At 57.6% G+C, this 13673-nt stretch overlaps 2 protein-coding genes across 6 annotated transcripts in view; one reads left to right on the top strand and one right to left on the bottom strand.

The window, feature by feature from the left end:
* The window catches only part of CUNH1orf226 (chromosome unknown C1orf226 homolog), a 260479-nt gene that overhangs the window by 239593 nt on the left and 7213 nt on the right, over window positions 1–13673 (top strand). For 3 of the 4 annotated variants that reach the window (XM_045086554.1, XM_004751409.3, XM_013055532.2), the window contains exons 9-10: window positions 1743–1908; window positions 3095–3247. In XM_045086554.1, coding sequence (XP_044942489.1) covers window positions 1743–1908; window positions 3095–3247 — 319 coding nt within the window. Of the gene's footprint in view, window positions 1–1742; window positions 1909–3094; window positions 3248–12116; window positions 12561–13673 lie in introns of those variants that run through there. The other variant, XM_004751404.3, reaches the window with a different exon arrangement.
* On the bottom strand, window positions 9327–12010 carry SPATA46 (spermatogenesis associated 46). 2 transcript variants are annotated; one of them, XM_013055539.2, is made up of 3 exons: window positions 11847–12010; window positions 10551–10664; window positions 9327–9974 (listed from the first exon to the last, which is right to left on the bottom strand). In XM_013055539.2, exons 1-3 carry the CDS (start codon window positions 11947–11949, stop codon window positions 9448–9450), a joined length of 744 nt encoding a protein of 247 aa, XP_012910993.2. In that variant the 5' UTR covers window positions 11950–12010; the 3' UTR covers window positions 9327–9447. The 2 variants fall into 2 exon arrangements, with proteins under 2 accessions (XP_012910993.2, XP_004751463.2); XM_004751406.3 differs by having other exon boundaries at window positions 11698–11986.

Below are 13673 nucleotides of genomic sequence, written 5' to 3'. Positions count from 1 at the left end.
CTGTCCTGTTTCTCAGAACCAGGAAAATGCCAGGGGCGGGGGTCTCAGGGGAAATATGTCCATGCCTCAGTTTCCAAAGAAGATAAAGTCTTAACAGCCGCCCACCATTTGATACCCAGATTAAAATGTCACTGTTGCTTCTTTCCCTCTTCTCATCACTTTCTAGATCTTTCCATAGTTGATTCGGGGCAGCAAAGGAGGCTGACTTCTAAACCGAAAATGTCGGCTGTGTCCGTAGCCTCACCTTGTGGAGGACAGACTCACTTCGCATTCCTTAGACATCCTCCCCGGGGGCGAGACAGGCCCAGCCTTAGGAACCGCTAATGGAAAGTGGCAACTAATCTCATTAGCGGCTCCCACTTAGAAGCAGAGGCATCTGCAAGGTCAGGTCCTCCAATCTGCCAGGAGGGAAGCCGCTGCTGCATCCAGCCGTGTGGTTCTCCAAGTGCCGGCGGCTGGAAGGCACAGGCGTTAGGCTAGGCAGGTCCCTTGGCCAGACTACAGGTTGGATACAGCCTGTTCCTCCCCGAGAAAATGCATCTCGTTGGAGCCAACTGCTCTTCAGAAATCTAGAGCATTTGTTGTCTGAACCAGAGTCGGCTCACCCTTCCCGCCCCTCTCCTGCCCCACCTGCCCCACCCCAGACAGCCTGCCTCTGACTTTGTCCACACCGCAGTTGTAGTCCAAGGAAGCCTCTTACCTGTAAGTTGCCTTGGTCTGAGCCAAATTCATTAGCTCCCTTTCTTCAGGGACCTTCTAAAACCCTCCACGAGACCCCCTTATCCACCACTTAGAGTAAGAATCTCATGTGCGTGAACATGGCTGTTGCCTTATGACTCAGTTGCTTCAAGCCAGGCTCCTGACACAATCACCCCATCTCCCACTGTGTTTTCTCTCTAGACCTTGTTATGCACCGAGAACAGACCCCCGACCCAGGGTCCCAAGCAGGCTGGGTGCACCATTGCCAGCTGCTCTCCTGTAAGAGGAGAGTGGATGGAGGTCCCCCTCTTCCCACAGGGTCCCCCTCTTCTCTGAACCGCTGGTTTCACCTTTCTAGGTTCGCGGGAGGAGGCCCTCCTGTGAACCAGGCAGCAGACGTTTGACCGCTAGCAGGTGTAAAGCACCTGGAAATGAAGAGGGATGGACAGTCAGGGAAAGAAAGTGGCCCCCCAGAGGCGAGAGCGCAGAATTTATTGTGACCCCTGCACTAGGGAAGGGCATCTGGGGGGCTTCCTGCTTCTCATTCCATGTGGGCCCGAGGAAGAGGAGAGGAAAGGCCACTTCGGGGTTGCTGTGACTCTCTTCTTAGCTACTGGGCCTGTATATCCATTTCTGTTTTTCTCTTTTAAAAGACACGAGGAGAAGAAGTTCCCTCCCTCCACATGGCAGGAACATGTTCGCCGTCGAGACACTCTCCTGGCAGGGCTGGGGGACAGGGGCTGGGGCTCGGCTCGTGCGTACCTCTTGCTCTGGGTGCTGGGCCCTGAGGGGTCTGTGAGTGACCCACCGTGGCCCTCACTCGAGACATTCAGAGAGACCCCCTGTCCAGCAACCCAGCTTCTTAGGGCTGCTTCTCTGAATTCCAAGCCCAGGTCCCCACTCCACCCTAGAAGGGATTCTTTGCGTTGAGTTGAACATGGCGGTGTCTCTGGTCCCCGCGGAACCCTGGTGACTCCTGGGTGCATTCATGGCCCTCTCCTCTCTGTCCCGTCCTCTCTCTCTTCTCCGCCTCCCGTCTGCAGGTTCACTTGCTGAAGGACCAGCTGGCTGCCGAAGCGGCTGCGCGGCTGGAGGCACAGGCCCGCGTGCACCAGCTCCTGCTGCAGAACAAGGACCTGCTGCAGCACATCTCTCTGCTGGTCAAGCAGGTGCAGGAGCTGGAGCTGAAGCTGTCGGGACAGAATGCCAGTAAGTGGAAGCCGCCCCCCCCCCCCGCTTCCCTCCGCAGGGGCTCTGGAAAACGCCTTTTCTTCTCCCTGAAGCTCTTGGTGGTGTGTTCTTAGCCCCCTGCCCTGCCCTGGTGTTCTAGCGGAAGACAGAGGCAGCTCCATTTGTCCTGTCTGTACAGTTCATGGAACAGCGAAATAGCAGAGTCAGAGAGGAGCTTGGCTCCTTCTAGCCCAGGCTTGACCTTGAACGTCCCTGGGAGTCCCTGCCACGTGCTCATCCATGCTCCTCTCGAAAGGGGCTCAGATACTCCACGTCCTAATAAGGCAGTCTGCTTCTTTCTTCTTTCTTCATGGGCTTTTCCAGTGGAAACAGACTGAGCACCTGTCGGGTGTCGTGCTGCCGGGGGGCTCCGTGGGAAACCTCACACTGTACGCGAGCTTACCCTCCCCTGCGCTGTAGAGTTTACAACTCTAGCATCGAACATGCTGGTAACAGGTGTCTGCTCTGTGCATAAGGCAGAAAAGAACTGGCCAGATAGCATGGCTGGTTCCGGGCAGAGGTTGCCTGGCGCCCGGCCTGAGGTGCCTGGCCGCCTCTGGACTGGCCTGGGAGGTTCGAGAAGGCAGCACATTGCCAGGCCTCCCTGGTGCTGACCCGTGGCCTGGTATGTGCTAGTCACAGAGCCACTGGCCATCTTCCGTGCCAGAGGCTATGATAGAATTTCACGGGCAGGATGTCGTCTAACCCCTAGAGTTGCAGATGTTATGCCCATTTTGTACATGAGAGAGTCTCAAACAGGTGAAGGCAGCTCAGGGTTCCAGAACCAGCAAGGGGTGGGGCCAAGATTCAAACCTGGGTCTGATGGCAAAACAAATGTGTCTTGTGAGACCAGTAATTCCTCAGCCTGTCCCTATAGCTTTTTTTTAAAAAAAATGAATATTCCCAAGTCCAGCCCATCGGGGTCATGATCAGTAGGTCTGGGCAGGGCTGGGACTCTTGCTTTAAGCCGCACGAAGGTACAGATTGGGAACAGCCCCTGCATTTCGCTGCTGGAAGCCTCTCTGGGCTTCCGTCTCTGTTTACAGAGACCCTGCTCTGGCCCTCTCGGTTTGTACCCAGCTCATGCCCCCCCCCCAACACCCACTTCCCCCCACTCCCGGCCACCTTGCTAACCTGGGCTGCTGTGCTCTTGTCCCCCCTCCAGTGGGCTCCCAGGACAGCTTGCTGGAGATCACCTTCCGCTCCGGAGGTCTGCCGGTGCTCTGCGACCCCACCACCCCGCAGCCGGAGGACCTGCCCTCACCGCCCCCTGGCGCGGGCCTGGCCGAGCTGGCCCACCCCGCCAGCAGCCCCCTAGGTAGGCGTGACTGCCTGGTGAAGCTGGAGTGCTTCCGCTTCTTGCCGCCGCCTGCGGGCCCGCTGCTGGGGGGCCTGGAGCTCCTCAAGTTCCGCGAGTCGGGCATTGCCTCGGAGTACGAGTCCAACACGGACGAGAGCGAGGAGCGCGACTCGTGGTCCCAGGAGGAGCTGCCACGTCTGCTCAACGTCCTGCAGAGGCAGGAGCTGGGCGACAGCCTGGACGATGAGATCGCTGTATAGGGTGGGCCGCGGCGCAGGGCTGGGCCAGGTGCAGGGCCGGAGGGGCGCGGGGGCCCGGTGCACCGCCGAGGATGCCCGCGCGGCGGAGGGCGGTGAGTGCCGGGAAGATGAGCGACTTTGGCTCCAGCCAGGGGCCCCAGAGAGCCTGTGGTTTCAGGAAAGAATTACAATTCTGCTTTGGAGGGTCCGATGGGGGAGAACTGGGACTCCCAGAGGCGAGTGGGCCCCTCTCTCCCATGTGTGACTTGGGAGGGGAGGGCAGGGCCTTCCAGAGCCAGTGGCTTCGGGAGAGGGTCCCTCGTGCGGATCGCCAGGCTGCCCGAGGACCTGCCACGAGCGGGTTGTTTCATCAGGCTCCTCTGCTCTGTCCCGCCCGGGGTGCCCGGGGAGCCCCCTCCCGCCCCATCTCCCAATCCCATGGCAAAGGGAAGCCATCAGGTGCCGGCTCAGGTCCTGTGTGTCTGGATATCCAGGATGTTACCAGTTGCCTAACCCTCCCCTGACCTTCTGGAAGGAATTCCTTCTCTAGGCCGTTGTGGAGATGACAGAGGTTGAATGCCCCGGTGGTAAGGGACGGGGTGGAGATCTCCGTGTGATCATGGAATTGGGATGTTTCACGTCGGACGTCGGGTAAGCACTGGGATGACTTGAACCTGGACGTTTGCTCTAGCTGGATGTGACGTGTTACTTCCGAGGGAGACTGGGAGTTGGACATCGTTCAGGCCCTTGCGGTGCAAGCCCTGGGGGAGGGCAGCCCCTTTGGGGCTCCAGATGATGTTGGTCCGATTCCTCAGTGTGGGAGCTCCCCCCTCTCCCGCCCCATCCTGCCTACAAGCTCAGCTCCTCCGCATGGAGGCTGGGAAGCTGCCTCCTTCTCCCTTCCGTGTCTTGCCTCAGGGTCCATGTCGGCCAAGGCTTGTACAGCATCCTCCCCTCGGAGAAAGTCCCCGAGCCCCCGGCCTTACCTCTCAACCCGTCCCCTCCACTGGGCGTTAGTGGTCAGCGTTTACTGCAGGAAAAAAACCAAACGCGAGCTGGTAGCTGAGACTGTTTCTTTCCACTCTTCAGAATCACTGCCACTTTGGTCAGGGACCACAGCCCTGTCCCCCCTTGACCTGTCTTTGACCATCCAGGCCTTGTCTAGAAAACGCCGTCTCGGCTGGCCGGCCAACCATGGCAGGGAGGCCACGCTCCCTTTGTGACAGTCCGGCCACGAGTGGCTGTTAGCAGATTTAAAGCTGCCTCGAGAGAGAGCCAAGCCAGTACTAGGGTCTTGTGTGTGGGGAAGTAAGTGTTCGTCCCGGAGAACGAGCAACAGACCCAGAGAGCAGTAATCTGTGAGGATTCGGTGTTAAGGATGGGGTTGCCCAAAACACAGAGTTTTTCAACCCCAACCTTGCTTTATAATTTATAGAAGTGAAAGCGTAGCCCTTTTTCTTAAATAGCTGGGTTTCTTCTACACTAGAAAGTCCAAAGGAAAGGAAATACACATAGCTTTATGGTGGCCTTCCTGGGCACACCAGGGTATTGGCAGAAAGAGGATGGGGTGTGGATGGATGTGTGTGTGCACGTGTGTACAGATAGGCTTGTGTACCCGTGTGAGGGAAGGTGAGTACATGTGTGTGGGTGTGTGAGAAGTGACCGGAGAGAAGAGAGTGTGAATCTTCAGGGCGTTTGGACGACAGCAGGGTTGTATTGTTTTTCCTAACGGTTTATTTAGTTGGAGAAAGGTGGTTCTGTTTAGTTCGCTGTCTTTTCTAATTAGCCGTTGGACGGAATAGGTCCAAATACACAAGGAAGAAGCAGGAAGGTGAGAGCCCCAGACTGAAGGAGGTGTTGGGAATCCGGTGTGGCTGAGCCGGCTTCCCAGACTCTCCCCTGGGTGCAGCCTCTCTGAGTGGTAGAATCTTCTGGAGGGTTCAGGACAGTGGAAGGTCTGGCTTCTCGACCCCTGCCTGTAAGCAGGAGCCCAGCGTGAAGCCACCGGATTTGTGGGATGTGGCAGGAGAGGGGAAGGGCCAGGGGTGGGTGGGGCGTAGTTGCGCAAGGGTTTAGAGAAGCTGCGGAGGGAAAGAAGAAAGGGGGTTGAGCAAAGAGTAAAGGATGGGAAGCGGCTGTCTGTACCGCTGACTCCGGACCCATCCTGGACCCTTGGCCTCGGATGCTCCGCGGTGGTTTCCAGCTGCCTCAGCCCCAGCCTCCCCGCAGAGGGGGCCTCCCCTGGAGCTCTGGTTTGCACGTCTGCACCGTCCCCAGTGTGCCTGGGGTGTGGCGATGGGAGACAGGATGGAACTAGGGGCCTTGACGGGTCGCCAGCCGCTGGGCAGAGCAGAGAACAGCGCAGACCTGATTCCCCAGCGACGCCACCCCCTCCTCCCTCCTCCCTCCTCGCTCCGCTCACTCAGCTGCTGCCTTCCTCCTCTTTCATCTTTCTGCTCTGCCCTGCAGACAGGACAAGTGGACACCGGGGGGCGCCTGCCCTATTGGTGCCTGCCTCAGCCTCCCCCCGGGGGCCGGCACAGTCCTGGGCACCTCCCAGGTGGCTCTCCCAGGTGCAGAGCCAGCAAAGAATTTCTCTGCACAGAACAGACTGCGTGTTGGGATGAAAACGATACTCCTATCCCCGCTTCTACCAACGCTCTCTGTGAAGCCCCTTCGTAGCTTCCCTTCTGCCCACGGCTCCTGTTCAGCACTTGTGTTCCTTTGATTTCCTCTTCGCCTCACCCCTCCTCTCACCCCACCGAGCCCGAGCCCTCTGCTTTCTGAAACTCTCGTGTCATTAACTCTGTCGGTTCAACTCTCTGGGACAAGATTCTGTTCATGTAAAGTGCACTTACTCCCTGGATGTCGTCACTAGTCTAGTGGCTTTTGCTAAATAAACCTTTCTTATTTCTAAAAGCTTTTCCATGGTCTTTTCTTGCTTCTTCTATCTGCTCCCTGACTTGCCCTCACTCCCACCTCACTCCCCAAGCCAGCGGCCATCAGCTCTGCGAGCCACTGTTCTCGGGGCGGTGGTGGTCAGAAAACGGGGGAGGAAGGTGGTGGCTTCAGGCGCGATTTAGCTAGACCAGCCTTGCTCAGCAGGCGGCTGTGCCGTGGTTTTTCCGGGACAGTGTGGCTTCCCCGGGGGGTCATTCGGCGGTGTCTGGAGACAGTTTCGGTTTGACCGAACTGGGGGAAGGATGCGTTTGATAATTAGTGGGTAGAAGCCAGGGACGTGGCTAAACATCCTACACACACAGGAGGACCCCACCCCCCACCCCCCAAGAGAGAATCACCCGGCCCCAAATGTCAGTAGTCCCGAGGTTCAGAGGCTCCGGGCTCATGCCTGCCTCCAGACTCTCCCAAGCCCGGGTCTTTTCACGCTGCAGATGTCACTGGCGTATAAGCACATTTTGAGTGCTTGAAAAAGTACGACATCGTAGATATTTCCAGCTATAACGAAGATCATCTAGATCATAAAATTTCTTGGACTCCCTGACTAAATGTCTGAACTACGCAGTAGTAGTAGGTAGGATTCCGAACGGCCCCGTTCCTGAAATGCCCATCCCGGGGTCAAAACGGGCTCGTCCCCACATCTGGCCTCAGGCATGGTGGTGCCCTTGTCGCTCGGCTCGGCAGAGGGGTGCTGGCTCGAGGGCACTTGGCCTTCCTGCCAGGAGGCGTCATGGAAAGCAGGAGGAAGGCTAGCGAGGGAAAAGCATCAGAGAGATAGAAGCTGCAGGACTTCGAAACCCGGCATCATGGAAACCAGATTACTTTGGCCAGGACATTTAGCCACCTCGAAGGCAGAGGCCCTGTTGGCCTGGTACTTTGTCAGGCGCGGCCAACTTTGCAGGAAGGCTGAGAGGATCTGATCAACCCTTTGCCCCTTTCTGAGTGAGGGAACTGAGCCTCATTTTTCTCATCTGTAAAATGGGGACAAAACAGACCACGTAAAGTGGTAATGACAAGTAAATTAGCAGGCATTTTCCGAGCATCAAGCAGAGTGCCTGGCAGGGGCTCAGGGCACCACAGAGCTTACCTGCTAGTTGATTGGGGTGGCGGGAGGTGTGCCCATGTGGTCTGTGCCTTTGTGGGCTGTGTGCATTTCCTGCGTGCTGAAACTTCCCTCGGAACTCTGCACTGAGAAAGTCCCTGGGGTTCCCAATGACGCTGGTAAATGTGTGAGAGGCAGAGAGCGTCTAACTTCACACGAAACTCCAGCCCTTGCCGGGCAGTGGGCACGTGCTGTGACCCCCCTGCTCAGACCCCGGCTGCAGGATGGCTTGCTGTCTTTATAACGGGTTCCATGCCTGGGACACATATACCCTGCAGGAGGGAGTGTGGGTTGGGCAGGCGGTGTGAGGCCGGACAAGAGCCGAGTCCTCCTGATTCCCTCACAGACTGAAGGAAGGCCACGAGGCCCCCAGGTGAGCCCATCCTCTTGCTCCCTTCTCAAGGGCCCCACCAAGGAGACCCACGTGTGTGGGGATGCACAGAAGGGGAGGTCTTCAGGGGCGTAGGTGACTTTTGCATTTTGGGAAACAGGAAATCAGAGTGAGAACCCCTCTGCTACCCTCCCCTGAGGGGTCCAGGGGATGACGTCAGGGCTCCCCAGAGAGAACACCCACCCTGGAGTGGGCAGGCTGGGGGTCTGGAGCCCACAGTACAAGTACCCTATTGGACTCTGGCTGGGACGGTAGCAGGTGGGGAGAGAGCAAGTGGGGAAGGGTCTCGCCACGTGCGACGTGATGGGATTCGAGCCCAGCCTCTCACAGAAGAGCCGTGAGCGGCATTTTAGCAGCACAGGGATAAGCAGAAGCAGGCCTGCTGAAGCAGAAAGCAGAGGCCTCACTGGGGGCCAATCTTCCACCCCAACCTGTTGGCCAACTGGGGGCTGGGCGGAGGCCGAGGTAAAGGGAGACTTGGCGTTGGGGGCCCCGGAAAAGGAGATGCCCCACAGCGGTGAGAGCGCCCCCTTGGGGCATTAGGGAGCTGAAATGAGAGGTAAGTACGGCCTAAAAATAAGACCAGTGAGCATTCAGCTCACTTTTCTTTTTTAGAACCACGTAATGGTAAGACACATGGCCTCCCCACATCCCTGGTGTTCGGCCACGTTTCTGGGTCGGAGCTGGTAGTGAGGCCGCCTCGGAAATGGGTTGACCGCCGGGGCTGGCCGCTGCTGCGCTCCTCGGTGACGGGAAGCCGCGTTTTCACGCGTGTCCCTGCCTGCTTTGCCGTGACGCAGCTCAGCCGGGTACAGACGCCCCCCAGGTCAGAAGCAAGTCTGTCGTGCTTCAGCAAAAGTGCCTCTTCCAAGTGAAGGATCGTGGGGCACATGGGGTGGGGGTGCCCGGCCCCACGTGCCTGTTTCCTGCCTTACGCACGGGGCCACGTGGTCCGCCCTGTTCCTCCCCTCGGGAGATCTAACAGCCGAGAAGCTTTCAGAGCGCACAGAGGTGCTGCGGGGGGAGCCTCCCTGTGCCCGCAGTAAAGGGCGTTCACTCTCCTCCCCTCCGGCCGAGCTCTTCCGCAGGGGAACTGACCACAGGGGGACCCACCAGTAAGCCAGCGTCGCCCCAGAATCACCCAGAAGGTCGCTGAGAGCCCAATGGCCAGGCCCCCTCCTGCCCCCACCGAGTTTCTGATTCCGTGAATCTGAGATTTCATTTCTAGCAGATTTTTAGGGGATGCTGACGCTGCTGATCTGGGCACCTCACTTTGAAAAGTGCCCCTAGAGAAGCTCTTCTCCAACTTGGGGAGGAGAGGGGAAGGGAAGGCGGGAGGGGCCGCGAGGGGACCTGCTGTTGCTCGGCAACCGTTCGCCAGCGGGTGACCCGGGACTTGACGGAAGGCTGTGACCAACTTGGGTTTATTGACATCTCTCTGGAGGCATGAACGGGCTTCCTCCCCGCTTTACCTGAGGCGCCCACTAACGGGACAGCTGCCACCCCCAGCCCCCAGCCCCCAACCAGGCTACTTAAAGGCCTGGCAGTTGCCTGAGGAGAGCCGGTCCCCGGGCCGGGCCTTCTGCTCCTTGCCCCAGAGGGTTTTGAGCTTGCGGTAGTACACCCTGCAGCTGAAGCCTTCCCTGAAGCCCCCCTTGATGTGGCTCTTGAGGGAGTGCAGAGTGGGGTACATGCGGCAGCAGGCCGCACACTTGTAGCCGCTCTGCTGGGCCGGGTGCCACCTGGAGGCCGTGAGAATGTCCTGAGACGTGATGTAGTCCGTGGAGTCCGGGCCATGCCTAGACTTCTTGCTGGCCTCTCGGGCGCAGGTGTTCTCTGGGGAGGAAGAGGACGAGCAGATGCTCTCAGCCAGGTCCTCGGGAAGGCAGCTGTCCCCCCTGCTCTCGTCCCGCTGCACCTCCAGGAAGCTGTAGGCCTCCAGGTGGCTCTCCTGGTCTGTGCAGACAAAGTAGCTGTAAGGGGAGAACCAGGGCCGGTAGATGGTGCAGTTCCGCCTCAGCTGCTCCCCGTTCTGGGGGTCCCTCAAAATGCAGTCTGCGGAGGAAAGGGTCGGGTTTGAGCGCAAGGCCCCAGGGTGGCCAGGGGTGGAGGGGCCGGGAGAAGCAGAAAGGCAGGCGGTCAGGAGTCAGGTGTGGTCCAGGGGTCTCTCCCCGCGCCCCCTCGACTGCAGTTCTGAGAGTAAGCAGGAGTCAGGGTGGCGAGAGCTGTCTAAGACCCATCCTTCCTCTGCTCCCACCAGTGGCAGTTGGGTATTGGGGGGTAGAGACCACTTGCGTTCCCTAAGCCTCGGCCTTGGCCAGGTGCTTCTATCCCGGCGGACACCTCGTCTCCCCTTCCTCGAAGGGCAGGCAGGTGGCTCAGTGGCTTCCCAGCACCCCTTTCCCACACCCCCTGGCCACGGCCATTGTCCCAGCCTCTCTGTCTGTCTGCCCGCAACAGCCCACCCCAGGCGGAAGCTGCGGTTTCACCCCCGGCTCGGGAGACGGGCCTGCGGGAGGGAGGGAGGACCAGGAAGGCGAGGACAGGGGTGGGAAGCCCCCGTCCTGTAGGGGAGCAGCCCTGCCCCTCCAGCTTCTCACAGGTGCCTGCCCAAGGCAGAGAAGGCCTCACCTGGAGAGAACCCCGGGTTCTGCACCCCGAGCCGGAACGCGCTGCTGTGGTACGGGGCTGGCAGGGCCTGAGCTGGGCTGGATGCCTCGGAGGGTAATGCGGTCTTTGCAATGTCTGGGTTAGGGAAGAAACGCTCTGGTGAGCTGCGCGAGGCTGGGAGTCCTCTTCTTGGTGACCAACCCCCCAAGACGTACCTAGAGGCTCTACCTTGGGACTTGATGACATTGCAAAGCTGAAGACAAAGAGCGCCCTTTTTGCACCCAGATAGGTTCTGGGTGGCATCCTGGGGAAATCCAAATGGGGCATTTTCATGGAGATCTGGGCAAGATTCTCTCCACGGGAGAAGTTTAGATACAGACCAGATGACCGCTTTCTGCCCTGCGCATCTTTCTCTTGACCTTCCTGCAGCTTGGTTTGTGTGTGTGTGTGTGTGTGTGTCTGTCTGTCTGTCTGTCTGTCTGTTCCCAGCCTCAGAGCTTCCTCCGGGATCCAGGGGAGGGAGTCTGGTCACGGATCACATAGCTATAGTACATAAAGTTATGTGGTTTCTCCAACTGAAAGCATTTCCCGCCCACAGCCCAGGAGTGTTCAGGTGGACTCTGGCCGTGTGAACGCGCTGGTGGCTGCTACCACTTGGTGTAGAGCCAGCCCGTCTCCACTCCCAGAGTGGAACCAGAGCTCAGTCGGGGAAGCCACTGTGTAAGGGTCCTCTGGACAGGCACATGGCTGTTGAGGAGAGCTGGCTGGCCTCCTCCAGCCGTAACAGGCGCACCTCTCCAGGAACCACCCGGAAGCCTTATGACCCATGCAGGTTCCTATTCAGCAGGTCTGGGGGCGGCCTGAGCTCCTCCATTGCTAACAAGCTCCCAGGTGAGGCCCACAGGGAGGCCCGCAGACCACAGTGGGAACAGCGGGTCCTTAGACAGTCCATCTCGATTCCCTGCTGTGCTCCTCAGGGACCCTGCCTCCTAGGTTCCTACTGATGCGGTGGGAAGCCTGTCTCTTCTCTGGCCTGTCCCAGCCAGGGCTTCAGCAAGTCCCTGCCCTACAGAGACCTGAGATTCTAGAGGGAAAGAAAAACTGGACAACAAATGTGTTCCCCCATCCTTCCCTTGCCAGAAATGAATAAACATCAGGAACTACTTACCATGAACGCAGCATTTTGAAAAATTATTTTCTCCCCATGTGTAATTTGACTTTCTCACTAAATCGTAGTCCTGTGACATGATCTGGTAGAGTACTCAAAAGCTTCCAGAAAAACCACATTTTTGTGGCCCTAGTGGCACCAGAGTTTACCTGGCAAGCTGGTGGCGTGTGAGGACATAATGTCGGGAAAAGTGCTCAGGGCTGAGGAAGAGATTCGAGGTCCAGAAATGCTGAGGAGTGAGAAGTTCTCCATGTTCGGACTGCCGTCGGGTATGGAGATCACACATCTGCTCCCCGGAGGCTGGCTGGGTTGTCCAGACGATGAACATTCTCAGTGCAGTTGACATCACAAGAGGGTCCCATGATTCCGCTCGCTGGCCAGGCTGTCCCTTTCAAAGACGGGCGGAGTCTCTAAAATTTTAGAAAGACTTTTTGGGACTTGTCATCCCTCATCAGCCTGCCTCGACTGAGAATGCCCGGGGGGAGGAAGCCTGTGGCAGAGATGTGACCACCATGTAATCTGTTGACTCCCATCCTGTTGATCTTTGGTGTCCTTTTGTGTCCTTGCTCTCACGCCCCCCAACTCTGGGGACCTCTGTCCTCTCTGAATAAGCTTCTCGCTCAGCTTCTCCTTCCTCTGCCTCACCTCTGCTATCCGGTGTTTTTGTTCTTTCTGCAACTGAGTTTGGAGTATAATTTTTACATTTTCTCTGGAAATTGTTTGAAAGTGGCAAAAAGTTGCAAAACGAAAACTAGTTGTTGTGCATTCTGTATCCGGGTTTTCCTGTTGTTAACATTTTGTCCCGTTTGCTTTGTCAATCCCCCTCCCTCCGCCCCACACGTGGCTTGCTGAGCTATTCCAAGGTAAGTTACAAGCATCATGGCCCTTTGTGCCTAAATACTTCCGTGCACTGCCTAATAGGGACCAGGTAGCGTTTTAAACGGTGGTGCTGTCTGTTTCTAGCAAATGACTACAACACAAGCAGGTGGCTTACTCAACACCATTTTCTCCTGGTGAGCAGTTTGCCGAGGGACTGAACTCCAAGTGGCCAGGTTGCTTCTCCTCTCCGCTTCGCTTCTGTCCAACCCCAGCCTAGCCTGCTGCGGGCGGTGGGGTAAGGGTGAGAGGTGATCCCGCCATTTTGAAGATAAGCCCCGTTGTAGAGCGCCACAACAGGTGCAGACTAGGTACAGAGAGTGCATTTGATCGAACTGTGCATCTGCTTGGGCTGCATGGAGAGACGTGGCCCGGTCGTGGCACACGTGCATGTGTGTGTGAGCTTCCGGGTGTGAGAGCCCAGAGTTGTCTTCCTGTTGGTGTCTGCCTGCAGGACTTCAGTGTTGCAGGACAGGGTGGAGGACCTCGCTGCCTCCCGCAGAGCCTGTCTTGGAGACTTAGAAGGCGTTGGAATTTAGTGGACACCATGGACCTGGGCAGCTTTGAGGGAATTGGCTGTTTGATTTGGCCCTTGTGGTGCAGAGGAAGATCCTGGGGTCCGGGGAGCTGGTGTGCGTGAGTTCTCACCCCATTCTGTTAGCGACCTGTGCAGCATCAGGCAAACCTCCCTGCCACCGCGTCCTCTTATTATACTCATTTAGACGCTTGGAATGGTCTAAACCCGGGTGGTTTGTGTGCAGAAATGGGACAGGAGAGTAATGAGCGACGTACACAGGGTCCAGAAGATTTGGAATTTCATCCTGCAGGAGCGGGAGGGGTGTCATTGAATTCTTTCCACTGCCAGCTTGGGAACGTCAGACAGACTTCCTGTAAAGGGGGCTCAGAATACTGGGGAACACACGCAAAGCTTCCTCGGTGCCTGTTGGTAGAGTTTTTAAAAACCAGACACTTCCGGTCTGGGGATTGAAGAGTTTGTGGGAACCTGCTTGTCCAGGGTTTTCTCGCATGTTATACCCTCCTGGTATGTTGTTGCTGGTGGCCGGCCGCTACATAAAATGTGTCTCTCTCTTGTTTGCTTC

This window comes from Mustela putorius, unplaced genomic scaffold (genome assembly GCF_011764305.1).
Source record: "Mustela putorius furo isolate JIRA1106 unplaced genomic scaffold, ASM1176430v1.1 tig00000997_pilon_pilon_pilon, whole genome shotgun sequence".
In the NCBI taxonomy this organism is placed as follows: Eukaryota; Metazoa; Chordata; class Mammalia; order Carnivora; family Mustelidae; genus Mustela; species Mustela putorius.
Note: the sequence above shows the minus strand (reverse complement) of the source record. Positions and strands in the feature narration are given on the sequence as shown.

What these genes read in the sequence shown, in the direction of transcription:
- SPATA46 (XM_013055539.2), bottom strand. Translation starts at nt 11,949, where the DNA reads ATGGAGAACTTCTCACTCCTCAGCATTTCTGGACCTCGAATCTCTTCC. An exon ending in ACACGCCACCAGCTTGCCAG is followed by an intron (nt 10,665 to 11,846) that starts GTAAACTCTGGT and finishes TCCCTAACCCAG; the next exon opens with ACATTGCAAAGACCGCATTA. An exon ending in GAACCCGGGGTTCTCTCCAG is followed by an intron (nt 9,975 to 10,550) that starts GTGAGGCCTTCT and finishes TTTCCTCCGCAG; the next exon opens with ACTGCATTTTGAGGGACCCC.